The sequence below is a fragment of the Polypterus senegalus genome, chromosome 4, assembly GCF_016835505.1.
Source record: "Polypterus senegalus isolate Bchr_013 chromosome 4, ASM1683550v1, whole genome shotgun sequence".
In the NCBI taxonomy this organism is placed as follows: domain Eukaryota; kingdom Metazoa; phylum Chordata; class Cladistia; order Polypteriformes; family Polypteridae; genus Polypterus; species Polypterus senegalus.
The window spans coordinates 42,532,566-42,547,877 of NC_053157.1; the positions used below are offsets into that span (position 1 = coordinate 42,532,566).

Below are 15,312 nucleotides of genomic sequence, written 5' to 3' on the forward strand. Positions count from 1 at the left end.
GTGTTACTGAGTGTTGCTGTCATCAAGGATTTGATTATCATTATTTCTTTCAATCAGGCTCGTATTTGTACGATGTGTTGTGTTCAAGTTACATTCCGTGTTTGTCAATCGCTGTAAAGATGACAGGTTTCTTTCATCGATTCGTTTCTTACTGCATCAATAAACAGCTCGTCTTCTTCTTTATCTGAGACCTGACACACTGCATGCACGGTTTTTTTTTTACACTGTCTTCCTTTAGCGGACATTGACTTTTTCCACCGTGTGCTTTGTTTCCGCAGTAGCTGGATTTATGAATATGCTTATCAGACGCTTCATATTTTTTGCTGCCTTTTCAATTGTGTAATTCGGTTTTGTTCAGCTCTTTGGAACTGTTGCCTTTATCTCTGCACTGCGCCAGTTCACGTGAGCCGCTCGGTGTACATGCATCGAAGGTTCCCAGCTGTGCTGGTGCCATCTCGCTATGTCCGTGGCTGTATTTAATGTTACCTTAGTCCTGACACTTAAAACTTTCTCTCGCAGTTTCGCTGAGTTTGTGTCAAACACCACCCTGACCATCTCATCTTCCTCTCCATAAACACAGTCCTTCACCCGTGAATATTTAGTGGAGTTTGCTATTGGATTGCCGCTGACGGACGGCCTTATATGGGCAGGCACTAAATTACAAACGCCAGCGCAGCCTGTCTATGAACTTAATTTAAAGTGTAGGTTTACATCGTGCTTTGTTTCAAGTAGCAGAACTCATCAGTATGGTTGTATATGTCACTCGCCGCTTCTTATTGTTTCGCTGCCTTCTCAATTATATAATGCATGTTTTCTTCAGCGCTTTTTAGGTCTTCCTGGTTTTCTATGTACTGCGTGATTACGTGGGAGGCGTGATGATGTCACACGAAACTCCGCCCCCACGGCGTTCAAGCTCATCTCCATTACAGTAAATGGAGAAAAAGTGCTTCCAGTTATGACCATTACGCGTAGAATTTCGATATAAAACCTGCCCAACTTTTGTAAGGAAGCTGTAAGGAATGAACCTGCCAAATTTCAGCCTTCCACCCACACGGGAAGTTGGAGAATTAGTGATGAGTCAGTGAGTGAGTGAGTGAGTCAGTGAGTGAGTGAGTGAGTGAGTGAGGGCTTTGCCTTTTATTAGTATAGATTATTGTTATTAATGGCCCGGGTATATGAAGCGCTGGTAACACAATAAACTACAGATCCCATAATGCAGCGCTTCAGCTGCCTTGCAACACTTACCGCGTTAATCAAGTCTAGCTTATGATGCTGCAAGTTATTGCGAAGCTAGCTCACATGATGCTGAAGAGAAAAGTTGATTCTGAAAATAGAGTCTTTAAAAACCGATGGGAGGCTGAGTATATGTTTACTGAACCCATGTGTCTCATTTGTGGAGCTAATGTGGCTGTAATTACAGAATTTAATCTAAGACGGCACTATGAGACAAAACATCAGGGAGTTCTGTGTTGTGGAGATTCTCAGGATGGATTGCAGGTGCTCATCAGTGAGGCTGAAAGACCTGAATGCAATGCAGAAGATACAGAAAGCAGAAGAATTAAATAAGAATCTGACACCAGCGGACGTTTTTACCCGTGCACAATCACAAAGTGATTTCAAGTGAAGTTGCTTTTATGGGAGACACAAATGCACCAGTGCAACTTTCCCTGTTGCCAAGTAATGTTAAACCAAGTCGTCACTACGGTGTTCCCAAATACGCACTTTGCTGATAAACCGAGCGCACTCAGTTTGCACGGCGCTTTGGTGACTTTTAAGAACAAAATAAGTCTGTCTACATGTGGCTCGAACCATGTGCATGTTTGGTAGCACATATCTGTGTGAGAAGCTCTTCTCAGTGATAAAGACTAACAAAACAGCACACAGGAGTCGCCTCACTGATGAGCACCTGCAATCCATCCTGAGAATCTCCACAACACAGAACCTCACACCAAACAGAAACGAACTTGTGGCCAAAAAAAGATGCCAGGCGTCCAGCTCTAAAATGACATGTGAGCAAAGACAACTTAATGATTTGATTTGTTATTGCTGAAAGGAACACATTTTATTTATATTTCCAGGTTTTGTTATGCAGCATGTTCATATTTGAATTTGTATAATTTTGAAAGGATATATTTTTATGGAGAGCAAAATCTTTTGGGATATTTAAAATCTAAGTTTATTTTTTATATAAATTTACATAAGAGTAAAGAAATTTGAATGTTTGTTCTTTTAAGTTATTTAAGGTTTGAGTTGATTTATTCACAAATAATATTCCTGTCTGTTTTTACCATTCCTACCAAAGATATTTCTGTCGACTAAATAAAAATTCCTTCTATTTAAAATTTAAATAGAACTTGAACAAATACGATAGTTCATAATATCCACGCAGACTTGCCTGTAAGAGCGGGAGTTATCCGTTTTAACAAGCAGCGTATTGCACTGATACGAAATAGCTGTGTGTGTATATATGTAGATATGTATGTATATGTATATATATGTTTATATATGTGTGTGTATGTATGTGTGCATGTATATGTATGTGTATATATGTAGATATATATATGTATGTATATATGTGTATGTGTATATATGTGTATATGTATAGAAATGTATATATATATGTTTGTGTGTGTGTGTAAATATATATATATATATATTTATATATATATATATTTATATATATATATATATATGACAGCAACACTCATCACTCACAACAGTGACAAAACAATTACATTGACAATCATGTTACGTTATTTTCAAAATATTTCCTTTTCTTTTTCATTGCTTCTTCAACACACTACTTCTCCGCTGCGAAGCGCGGGTATTTTGCTAGTATGATACATATATATATCTATATCTTTTCTATCATTTCTTTTAAAAGGTTTATGTTTAAGAAATATATAGATGATTTTTTCTCTTTGTTTCTGTGTGTAACTGTCAGTCCTATCCCACAAAACACTTTGGTTGGACCTTCCAAAGCTTTCTCTTACGTTTACCAACATTAGTTGTCTTTTCTTGGCAGTATAGTGGCTAAATTACTTCTTGCCTCTTGATGGAAATCTTCTGAGATTTTTTTTCTTCTAACAACTTGCAGTCCTCATTTTATAATGTAATTCATTCATTTATTGGCATGCTCAGTGTTTTTCTTGTCACATATTGGGAGCCATATGTGGTATATATTTGTTTTTTTCCTGTTTTCTGGCGGCATTTTTACATGTGTTAATTTCCTTGATTCATTAAAAATGAATCTTAAAAAAGCCAGTTTGGTCAGCTATTAGCCATGTTGTCTGAATATCTCTTGCAAATACACTTTATTAAGTGTTTCCACTTAATCAACATGACTTAGTAGTTCATACCAGATTCCAATGGTTCTTTGTGTAAAGAATGACATTTTGTCTGGTGTGTTAAGTTCAGTTCCCTATAATTTCAATATGTGTCCTCAAGTACATGATTCATGATTAAAATGAAATAGTTTTGCAGATTGTATCAATCATTTTAAGAAATTGGAAAATGTTTACCGGTATTATCCAAGCAAGATAATTTCGTAGGTTATTTTTACTTTCCTTGTTACACTTGCTTATTTGATGGTGTCATTAAATAATGTCCATTTTTGTTGAGTTTTCTCAAGCAGATTCCCTTTTGTAAAATTTTAGAAATTTCAAAAATTCTCATTTAAAAAGCATTTATGAGCATGTATCTGTCTTAAAACAAGGAAACCATTCTGAGTAAGCTCCAAGCTAACTCCTGTATACTGGCCTAGGTTCTATGCTGTGCACCTCTTTCAAGAAACTAAAGGTATATACATTACTGGCATAGTAAAAAAAAAAAAGAAATTGAAAATAAGAGTTTAGTTACTTTCCTCACTTTCATTTTCATCTGATCACACATTAACACTCTATAGTATATATATTTAAAATTAATTAAAATACAGTATATTGTATTTAGCCTTGAATGCTTTAGTTTTGTTAAAGTTTTTTTCCTTCTGTTTTGTGTTTATGTTATACAGTACTTATAAACTCAAGGAAGAGCTAAATGTAATTTTTCCTTTCATTTTCAAATTATGTAATTTGACAAAAATAAAATTTGAAAGTTACAAATGAAAATGATGAAATGAGGGCTAAGTATTAGTTTATTATTAAAGGATGTGTTTGGTATTTTTCAAGTGAAAATTAGTTCAACATAATCATGATATATATTAATTTACAACTTGAAATTGTGTTCCAAAATGAAGTGCATTTTATCAATTTTAAAAGTACTTTGTTAGTTCTTGCAGTTTATAATTGGACTGTAGATTGGGTTACAAAGGTGGAAAACAAAAGCCTTACAACTTACAACATACCTACACTTTGAGACAGCAAAGATTTCAAATTTGGAAAATATGCCTTCCTGATTTTTGAGGCATCCATGTCATAAAAGGAAACTACAAACAATTAAACCTAATTTATCACAAGTTTTTGGTAGCATTTTCTTGAAGTAAGGATCGTTTCTTACTCGTTTATCTGGTTGCAGCGGCCATCATTGGTAGAGTTACAACACAAATGACCAATGTTGAGCCCATCCCATTACATTCTGTGTTGTTTCTTAACAAAGCCTATTGGGCGAGATGCACCCAGAGTAGCAGCATAGTAAAAACAAACATATGAGTTTCATTGTACTTTGTAAACATAACAATAGATTTAGACTAAACTAATTACACAGAATTGTGTTTTTTAATAAAACCCTTTGATATTTGAAAGAGCCAAGCCACCTTTTCCATGGCATGTCTTACACACACATAATTAAAAATAAAAATTAGAAAATAAAAAAGACAGAATGTGCGATATAGCGGATTGAAGTGCAACAAAACCAAATATTGACAATAAAAAGAACTGAGCATGATATTTTTGAGTGAGTAAATTCACTGACCCTAGCTAACTCCAATCCATCTGTAAATTATTATTATTATTATTATTATTATTATTATTATTGTGCCTATAAAATATATGAACAAATGAAGTGATTTCAAATATTGAGGACAGCAATTAATAAAAATAATAATAAATATTGGGCGCAGTGGTAGCTCAGCTGTATTGCAGTGAAGGAAATTGGGTTCTGCATCTACACAAGGTTTCTCCCCAGATGCTCCGGTTTCCTTTCACTGTCCAAACACATGCAATTTAAGTAGACTGGCATTGCTAAGTTGGCCTGTGTGCCTTTAACATTTGTTCATTTCTTGTATCTTGATAGCATGCTACATTCGTGCACTGCCTCACTGAGACACACATGTGCATTATTAAATCAGCTGCAGCTTGTGATATAAAGAAATAAACTATGTTATAGTGAAAGAATATAAGATATCGTGTGACTTTTGCCAGTTATTATTGTCTAATTGTCTACAGAACACAGACAGCAATTCACATCTAGACATCAACATTCAATGTCAATAATGGTGCTTGGCAATAACTTTCTAAATTAAATCCACATCCCAGGACTGAAACGGTACCAAGGAGGAAGATGAACTTGGCAAGGCAAAGCGCATAATCAGTCTAGCTTTAAAATGGCTGAATCCCACAACAGTGTTTTGGTTTTGTTTTGTTTTTTTCCTTCTTAAAATGACATGTTTATGCTAATTTGCAATGTATTTGCAATTTCAAGATGCAGATCAATACTCAGTAAGAATTTTGGCTTGAATTAAAATTTATAAACTGTGCTTCATTTAGAAAGTAATTTCATAGGACAGACTAATTTATACCATGATTGTGAAGAAATAACTATGACTTAATTAAATACTAAACTCATCATTTAAAGCTATGTAAAGGCCAATGTAATGTTTGGGCATCAGTTCCAGCAATCTCAGAGTTTTAATCTTGCAAGACTAGATTTTTACATGATTATTTATGAAGTCCTAATGTGTATGTAGAAAATTGTCAATAACTGCTAAAAGAGGTGAATCATTGTTTAGATTTTTACTTTCATGTGTGTGTCAGCCCTGCACTTTCCGAAACCAACTTTATTATATCATAGAATATTGCAAAATACAGATTTAGTAAAGTGGAATTTTATTAACTTGATTTTGTTTGCAAATCTTCAATGAAGCAAAATATTTTTGAGTATCACATTTTTTTTTCTTGTATCATTTAGTCAGGAAGCAAAAATTAATAACTATAATGTATAATTTCTCAAGCAACATAAAGCTTGCATCCCTAGATTTTATTTCCTTTATTATTTTCATATGCGTAATATTTATGAAGTGTAAATATAATACACTGTAATCTTTCTTTGAATAGGAATGGCTGCTCTTGACAGCAGAGCCTCAGGAAAAATGGGATTAAGAGCAGTGGTGTACTACATGACTACAACCATTGTGGCAGTCTTCATTGGGATTATAATGGTCCTCATCATTCATCCTGGCAAAGGATCAAAAGATGAATTTACCAAATCACAGAAAATTGAGCAAGTCTCACCAGCCGATGCTTTTCTGGATTTAATCAGGTAGATTGTCTTATTAGAGCACAGACTATTAACCTTGTCAAGTGGGTGAATTAAAGCAGGTGTATTATTATTTTGAATTATAGTTCCACTTCCAGACATTAGATTTTTGAGAATCGTGAACCTTTTTTAAGTGAAAAAGTAAAAGTAGTACCTGGTGCTTAAATATAAATTATTTGCTAATTTTACAAATAAATTAATAAATACTTGCCAATTCCCAGATGCCTCAGCCTTCATTTTGTACATCATTAAACAAAGTGAAATATCTTTTACATATCATTTCACGTATTTTCACTATAACTTTTTATATTTAACTGTATGTCAAACACAAAAATAAAAACTGTTGATCTGTAAATATTCTTCTTATGGAAGTTGTGGAGCTACTTGATTAATCTTAATCATATTTCATCAAGCCCTGAAAAGCTTTTGCTAAGTGTCTGTTTTGATTGAAGTTCACTTCCAGACTTAAAAGCTATGTGTTGTAAAATGTCTTTGAAATTAGCAGTTTAAAACCGTAACATTACACTTTTTTCATTTTTAGGTGTAGTTTTTGTTAAATGTTTTAATTTGTAAGGTACATGTTTATTATAATGTTTCATTTGTACGTCCTATTGCATCCTCACCATTTCTCTAGAATAAATTCATTTTTGTAATGCGCTAATTTTAGTTTGTTCTAATTCACTACAAAATATTTGTTTTATATCTTGCATATCGCTGATAAATGAATTACATACATACCGTGGGAATGTCGTGGACTTCATTCATCGGGCAAAAATTTGTTTTCACCCGGAAAAAAATGTCATGGCCAGTATTTGCGCAATGCTGCATTTTCCATAATTATTATTATTGTATGATGTTGCATATTTATTGTCCAGTAGCTAAAATATAAACGTAACCTCAGTTTAGTTGACCTCAAATCTCATGTTTACCATTTTAACTCTTGTACATATTTATTATTTATTTTGGAATGCTTGGTTATCATTGACCAACGTGTCGATGTTACTGTGTGCACTGAGGGGATGCCCCGCCTGTGGTGTAAGAATAGAACGTTTGATCAGCAGTCTCATAAAGAACTGCTGTTCATTTCTTACTCCCACTACATGTATTCTGATGAACCCAATCAAGTAAATTTCACTATTTTTGTTTTTTATTACTTGTTTTTGTAAAACATGGTCAACTGCTGTCTGACTGCACACACATTAAAGGCTGTAAGACTGAGTCAGGTATTGCTGTGATTGAGTTAGTAATTGTGTGAGTCGTTTTTATATAAATTGTGTTCTATTTGTACTTTTTTTTTTAACCCACCCTTTCCCCAAGGGTCTCTTGTTGACAAAAAATAACAATATAGTAAAAATTTAAATGTGATATAGTATTAATCCTTGTCATTTTCAATAGATAATGTAGTGTCTAATGTTATACTGTTTTGGAACATAAGATTACTTTAAACAATAGTAACTAGGCTTACAGTAACCCTAGACATGCTAAATAATCCTGTCACTGACAAAAAAGTGATAATGACATAAATTAGATGTTATTAATTTTAGAAATATTATTTAAATTATAATGCTTTACTTTTGTAATTAACATGGAAGATTATTTTAAATGATACTTCAGCAAGCATCAGACATGTTTGAAAAAAGCCTCAGAATCTTTCTCTGAGTTTTGTTTCACATTGATGAACTCTCACTCCTCAACACTGTGTGCTAAGCTTCATATTTAGCTTGGCATGGTTCAGGCCAAGAGATGGCACTTAGTTGCCTCAGTTATCAAGTGCAACTTGCCTAGATCCTGTTTTGGAAGAACTGAATCTGGCTCAGATAAGGCTTACTCGCTAAGCACACTTTGTGGAATACCCCGAGATGACATAACTGTAAACATGAATACGTTGGTCACGTAGTTCTCTGTGCAATAATCAAACACATACTGCATCATAGACTGTCAGATTATTTCAAAGCAAGAATTCTGCTTTTTATTAGTTAAGGATATGTTCAGTGCATTTGATTAGTAAAATCTTTTCTCAGTTTATATTATTTCTATAATTAGCACTTTTGTTGCTTTAATTGTAATGACAATCATTTTTGAATTAATCAAAGAATAAAAAGAAACAAATTAAAAATGTAGTAGTACCAACCTAATCCCATAATTATTTTGGCTGACGGTTAAAGACACTTGCAACGCCTCCATCTGCTATCCTAATAATGTGCTAAGTATACTAAGAAAATACTTTCAAAATGTGGTGTGTCATGTATTTAAGTAATTTTTTATTACAGGTGAAGAAGTCATAACAAATGAATGTTGTAGTGCATCTGGAGTCTGAACCGGAGAAATATTTGATACTCTGAGGCACATTTAAAGTGAATGAATGTATTGTATAAAGGCTGCTTGCATTGAATTTTGTACAGGCATAGTGTTAATGTGCATAATCTAGATGTTAATTAATTTTGTTTTTCTATTCTAGAAACATGTTTCCTCCTAACCTGGTGCAAGCTTGTACACAACAGGTAAGTTGAAATATAGGTTCCAGGTGTGAAGATTTAAGTTTAAAAAGTACATTTTAATAAATGCAACTGTTTTTCAATCATTACAACAAAAAAAGATAATGTTTTTTTAATTGATACAAATTAAATAATTTGAAATTTCCATCCACCTATTCTCTTAACCTGATTATCCAGGTAGGGTTGTGGGACATCTGGAGCTTATCCTAGCAATCATTTGGCACAAGAACAGCACCTGGACATGGTGTTAAATTTCCAGTTTTCTTTTTGTTTTAAAGATAGCATACTACTATAACTATGATGGGAGAATGATTTTATAATTGCAAAGTAAATAGTATACTGGTGGTGTTTCAACTTAATAACCAAAATATTTATGTGGTGTTTAATTTCTTTTCCTGCCTAATACATACTACTTTTGCTAACTTTACACTTTAAGGTTTACTCAATATGTTAAGTCTCAGAATAGGATAATATATACTAAAGGAGCATAGCAGCATTTTGCACAATGTATCTTTTAGAATATTATCATTTTTAAAAAGTGTAATTAACTTGTCTAAAGTTGTGACAGATGTCACTACATAAAGAATGTGATTTACAGTTCCTTGAAAGTGGTGGAGTTTTTAAAAGTTGCAGTATATTCATCCATCCATGAGAGTAGGTAACTCTCATTTTATTTTATTGCTCCTTGCCTTTTTCTTGCCTTAACAACAAGCCTGTCCTACATTTATAATGCCTGTTGTTTAAATATCCAAAAAATGTTTGCTTAGTGTATCGCAATTTTAACTACCACAATATTAAATTAGAACCTAGTATACAGTATAATTAGCATTATTAAAGGAATACTTCACCCAAAATGTTTTATCTGCTACTTTATCATGTTGTTTGTAGAGATGTCCAATTTAAAAAAAAAAGTTAATCTTGTGGTTTTATTTAAAAGCGAGATCACAAAATTTCAGATACAGTAAGCTTCAGAGAGGGTCTAGAGGAGACTAGTTCAGAACAACAGCAATCAATATTAAAACATCCATAAAAAAATCTCAAATTTAATCTGGCTGCAAAGTCCCCATGTTAGTTATCCAGTCACATGCTCACAACTGTCAAAGCACAAGTATTATTTTGCTAAAATATTGTTAAATAATTACTTTACTTACTAAAACATCAGACTCACAAGAATGTGAAGTATGTTTAAATGGGATCAAACTTTTGAATTGAAGGCAAATGAACAAGAGAGATGTTAATCCATAACAGGACACCCTCCTTTCCCCCCAAAAAAATTTAGAGATTTTATTTAACCTAATATACAGATGTTTGGGGTGAGTAGATGAGTGTGTTCAAAAATAATGCAAAGCCAAATAATACAATCCATGCTGGAATCATAAAGCAGTACTAACGAATATGCCACTGTGCTGTACATGTGTTAAATAGTTCCACCCAAAAAAAAGAAGCAAAAAAGTAAGGCTACAATAGCTTTCTATTCTGCTGTTCTCACAAAATCTTTGCACTAAAAATATTATCAAAAAGTTTAAGCATTATGCTTAATATTATCAAAATGTAGTGTTAACTAGATTTTAAAAACTAATTTGAGTTTTTGTTTAAGTACTTTTATTTGTTTTTGTTTATTTTGCCAAAAAAGGTGTAAAAAACTTTATTTGGAGATCAAATATGAGGCTTGCTTTCACCCTAGGCTAAAGCTGTTATTAAAGAAAGAAGATAGAAATAAAATAATTGTAATATTTCACTAGCATACAGACAAGCTCAGTATAATATTATGACTTGTATCCCAAGTCTAGGTTACTGTTTTGCATAACTGTTTGATGGAGTTGATCTTCTAGCACCTTTGTTATCTGTCAGTCTACCTGTAACAACTTAAATAATTTCAAAAATGTATTTCAAACAAACCGCATAAGACAGAAACACATCACTGTGCATCACTGGATAGAGGAAAGTTCAAAGTTTGGTCCTATGGTCCTTGAGATTGCATGCACTCAACATGAGCACCATGTGTAGTGCGACAAACATCAAAATGGTAGACCATTTCTTGCCAAACACGAGACAACTGGTCCCTAGCTACTAAATTTGATGTCACAAATCTTTAAGATTAGCAGGCATAGGTGGAACAAACACTCTCTTTAATGTACCCCGATTGAGAAAAATCACAGGGGGTAAAGTCTGGAGACCAGCGAGGCCATAGAGGATGAGCAAGATCTTGTTGTCCACCCCTTCCAATCCATCGCCCTGGAATGGTAGTGTTCAGGTAATGCCGGGCCTCTAAGTGGAAATGAGGCGGGGCACCATCTTGCATGAAAGCATTCTAGGCAGGCATTCACTGGTACTTTTAGACAGGCTTTTAAACTTTTAACTTTCCTCTATCCAGTGATGTGCAGAATGTGTTTCTGTCTTGTACAGTTTGTTTGAAATACATTTTTGAAATCTGCTCTTTCATTTTGAATAGCCCTGTATAATAGTGCATTTTAAATAACATCATTAGGTGCAATGATATCCAGGACATCCCAGATATCATCGGGAGGAATCGCAGCGCATGCCCTAATGGCAACTCCACTCTACACTGGGAACCGAGAAAAACACTGCAAGGGCTCTGAGGGTAGATAAGGAGGTGTTTGTTAGAGGAATCTGTGAGCAAGTGACACACCATCTATGGTCAAGTGACCACATCCTGCTTACAGAGGAATCATAGCATTATGCACATCCAAATCTGTCACTGTCGGGCGGGTGATGGAACAATCCTTATGGATGTTGCTGCAATTGTGTCCTGCTGGGCTGGCTAGTTTGAAAAGCTGTTTAAAGCTGATCCTCCTGCTAAGACATTGAACATCTCTCGGTCCACGGTTCTTGAGGCTGATCTTTCAATTAGCTGTGAACAACCCAGTCTCACTGAAATTGCACAGGTGGTGAACTAGCTGAGGGTAGTGAGGGTGCAGGGATCTGTGGTATCTGGGATGAACTTCTTCAGGCTGGTTGTAAGGCTGTCCTCGTTATGTTGCAAACAATCTTTGCTTCCATTTGGGAGACTGGCGTCATCCCAGCTGACTGGAAAATAGGACTTGTTGTCCCTATCTGGAAAGGGAAGGGTGATCTTCTGGATTGCAGCAACTACAGGGGGATAGCACTGCCCTCAGTGCCAAGTAAGGTGCTTGCTAGCATCGTCCTCAATAAGATCCGTGATCACTTGTTCATCTACCAGCGTCTGGACCAGTCTGGTTTTACACCTAAGAAGTCTATCATCGACCGCATCCTGGAACTAAAGGTTCTCATGTAGCACCAATGTGAATATCAGCAGAGTTTCTTTGCGGCCTTTGTTGATTTTTTTATAATGCGTTTGACTGTTGATTAAGGTACCCTGTGGGACATTCTGAGACTTTGCGGGATTCCCTCAAAGTTGCTGGATATCATGGCCGGACGGTACACTGGTACTGTGAATACTGTGCAGAGTGGTATTAGAACCTCTGCATTTTTCCCAGTTGATTGTGGGGCTCATTAGGGGTGTGTTCTTGCTTCTGCCTCTTCAGTGTTTGCATGCACTGGGTGTTGGGCTGGGTCGTGGGGTCCAGTGGCTGTGGGGCATCTGTTGGTGAAGAAAGGTCTTGACTTTGCCAATGATGCAATGATATTCGCAGAGTGCACCAGTGCATGCTCCCCAACTTGATCTGATTTGACCTGACCTAATGCAAAAAGAATAATCAAAGTCAATTTCTTGCCAAATTTTATAGTTCAAGGACAAGTGTATCAATATTTTCTTAGAAAATTTCCTCTGTAACACAGCTAGTTTGTTAATAAAATGTGTGATTCCTATAATCTTGAACAGAATTTCACGTCCTAGAAGGGTAATGCAAACAAAACACCCTATACATTTAATTAAACTTTTGCATTTATATGTTTTTTAGGTATATTTTATTTGAAATAGTAAAAGTCAGGCTGCCATCCCTAATAAATTCTGTTTCTAAATTATGTGGTGCTTCACTTTCGTGGCTTTAGCTATTTGTTTGTATTCCTACTTCTTTCCTCTTTGTGATTGTTTTATGGGAAGGTACTTCATACTTTGGCTCAGAATAGCTCATTAGTTCTAATGCTTCTACTGTCATCAAAACTGAGGGAAAGTTTGTCCTTTTGTCAAATTTTTGAGATCAGTTATTTTTTCTAGGATTGAATCACATTTTCGAGCTGGAGTACTGAATGTAGTTTTTGAAGTTTTCTTGTGAAATGTCATATGAACAATTTTCATTATAGATTTTGCACATAATAACAGATTTTCTGCCACAACATTTTGGCATGCATGACTTCTCTTTTTTAATGTTATATATTCTTTCTGCAATACAATATACATATAGAATACCAATATTATGTATTGAATATGTATTTGACTCCTAATTACAATATAGCATTCACTGACATCTTGCATATTATAACACCACAATCTCCAGTCTCAAGTATGTTGGTTCTAAAGTTTATCATTAATACTGACTTTGCAAGCTGCATAGTTTATATTTGTAACAAAGGTGAATTTAGGTTTTCTTGTTGTGATCTTTCTATGATTAAACAGCACATTTGGTAGAAATGCAGCTGCTTTAGTGGTAATTAACAGATGAAAGTTGATTAATTAATTGTAATACATTTTACCTTTTTATTCATTTACAAATTTGAAAAATGTAAGGAAATGATTACAAATCCCTTTACTTCACTCAGTTTAGTGAGAAAATAAGAATTGGAACATTTCTTATTCTTCTGTTTTGAGCTGGAAAAAAAACAGATTCTGAGTGCTATGTTTAGTATGTGAAAACCATTCAATATTCTTTGTTTGCAAATTGTGACATGAACAGCAGAATAATGATGGCTAGAATCAAGGCTGTTAACTTAATACAGCTATCTGTTAGTAAGATCCACAAGCTGAAAAGAAAAAAAAATACAAGAAAAAAAATCATATATTTATCCTTAATAATATGTTGAGTTTTGTTTTTCTTTTTTTCTGCTCCAGCCCTGAATCTAATTGGTGTCAGCCTAAGGAGAGGATAAGCCCATCAAAAGCAATAGTTTTTGCTTGTGGCATACTTTTAAGCACCTTCAGCATGGCAAATGCATTATATAAATATAATTTATTATTATTATTTTCTGTTTATGTTGAGTTACATGATGATACAATGTGTATCTAAGGATTGCACATTAATATATAAAGTAGTTATTTACTACTAGCTCAAGTAAATGGGTTGAAATTTAAGTAGACCCCAGTGTTAACATTTGCAGTGCACCATCTATAAGAATGTATTTTGCAAGGCATGTAGTAATAAGATGCATTATTACAAATGCTTGTGATGCACCATGTGTTGTAATAGTGAATACAATGTATATATCTTATGCCATTTGGTATAGGATTTGTAAAAGCAGTGCTAATGTTTGTTATGTGCCACCTGTTGAAATGACAATTGCAATGTATTTTAATTTTGCAAAGAATTATGATGCGACATCTGTTTGAATGACAGATGCATAGCAACTGGACGGACACCTAGACACTAGTCCTTTTATTAAAGAAGAAAGTGCAGAAAATGGGTAGGTGGATGGATGGAGGGAATATGCAGTAACACTTTAGGTATTGCACTAACTAAAGGTAGAAGATCTAATTTCTTGTAAATGTTTTATGTACATTGCATTTTTAAGGTGCTGTCATCATGTCTTGATACATTTCACATCTATCTAAGTTATTGTTGTATTACATATTTATTCTAATTTTTGCCTGTTTTTGTTTTAGTTTAAAACACAATATGGGAAGAGAATCATCCATGTTAAAATGACAGTTAATGACTCAATTTTCAACCTCACAAACATCACCCAAGAAATACAAAGGGAAGAAATCATTCCTATTCCTGGAACAGTTAATGGTGTAAATGCATTGGGTTTGGTGGTGTTCTCCATGTGCTTTGGGCTGATCATTGGCAATATGAAGGAGCAAGGCCAACCATTGCGAGATTTTTTTGACTGCCTTAATGAAGCTATCATGAGACTTGTGGCGATCATCATGTGGTATGGACTTTTGTGTATTTTTCTTTTTTACACTTTTCTGTAAAGAGATGATAAGCACTTGAAAAGATTTTCCTTTAACAATATACAGTAGCCTACTTCAATAGTATAAAATATCCATTGAATTGTTCACTTTAATCTACAAAGTTGGATTTTTCTTAATATATTTTATCTGGGTGCCTATTTGATATTTTTTCCAGTTTGTTAGGAAATATGAATTTTCATTCAGTCATCTACTCAGTTCAGCAAGGATAGGATTAATAATTTTAAACAGTCCACTGATTCCTTCATTTTAAGATACATGTTGACATCCTTTTAA

The 15,312-nt window shown here is 34.2% G+C and overlaps 1 protein-coding gene across 1 annotated transcript in view; it reads left to right on the plus strand.

The window, feature by feature from the left end:
- LOC120527293 (excitatory amino acid transporter 1-like) overlaps nucleotides 1-15,312 on the plus strand; it is a 90,632-nt gene that overhangs the window by 41,026 nt on the left and 34,294 nt on the right. Inside the window, exons 4-6 of the mRNA XM_039750537.1 lie at nucleotides 6,270-6,474; nucleotides 8,930-8,972; nucleotides 14,725-14,996. Coding sequence (XP_039606471.1) covers nucleotides 6,270-6,474; nucleotides 8,930-8,972; nucleotides 14,725-14,996 — 520 coding nt within the window. The remainder of the gene's footprint in view (nucleotides 1-6,269; nucleotides 6,475-8,929; nucleotides 8,973-14,724; nucleotides 14,997-15,312) is intronic.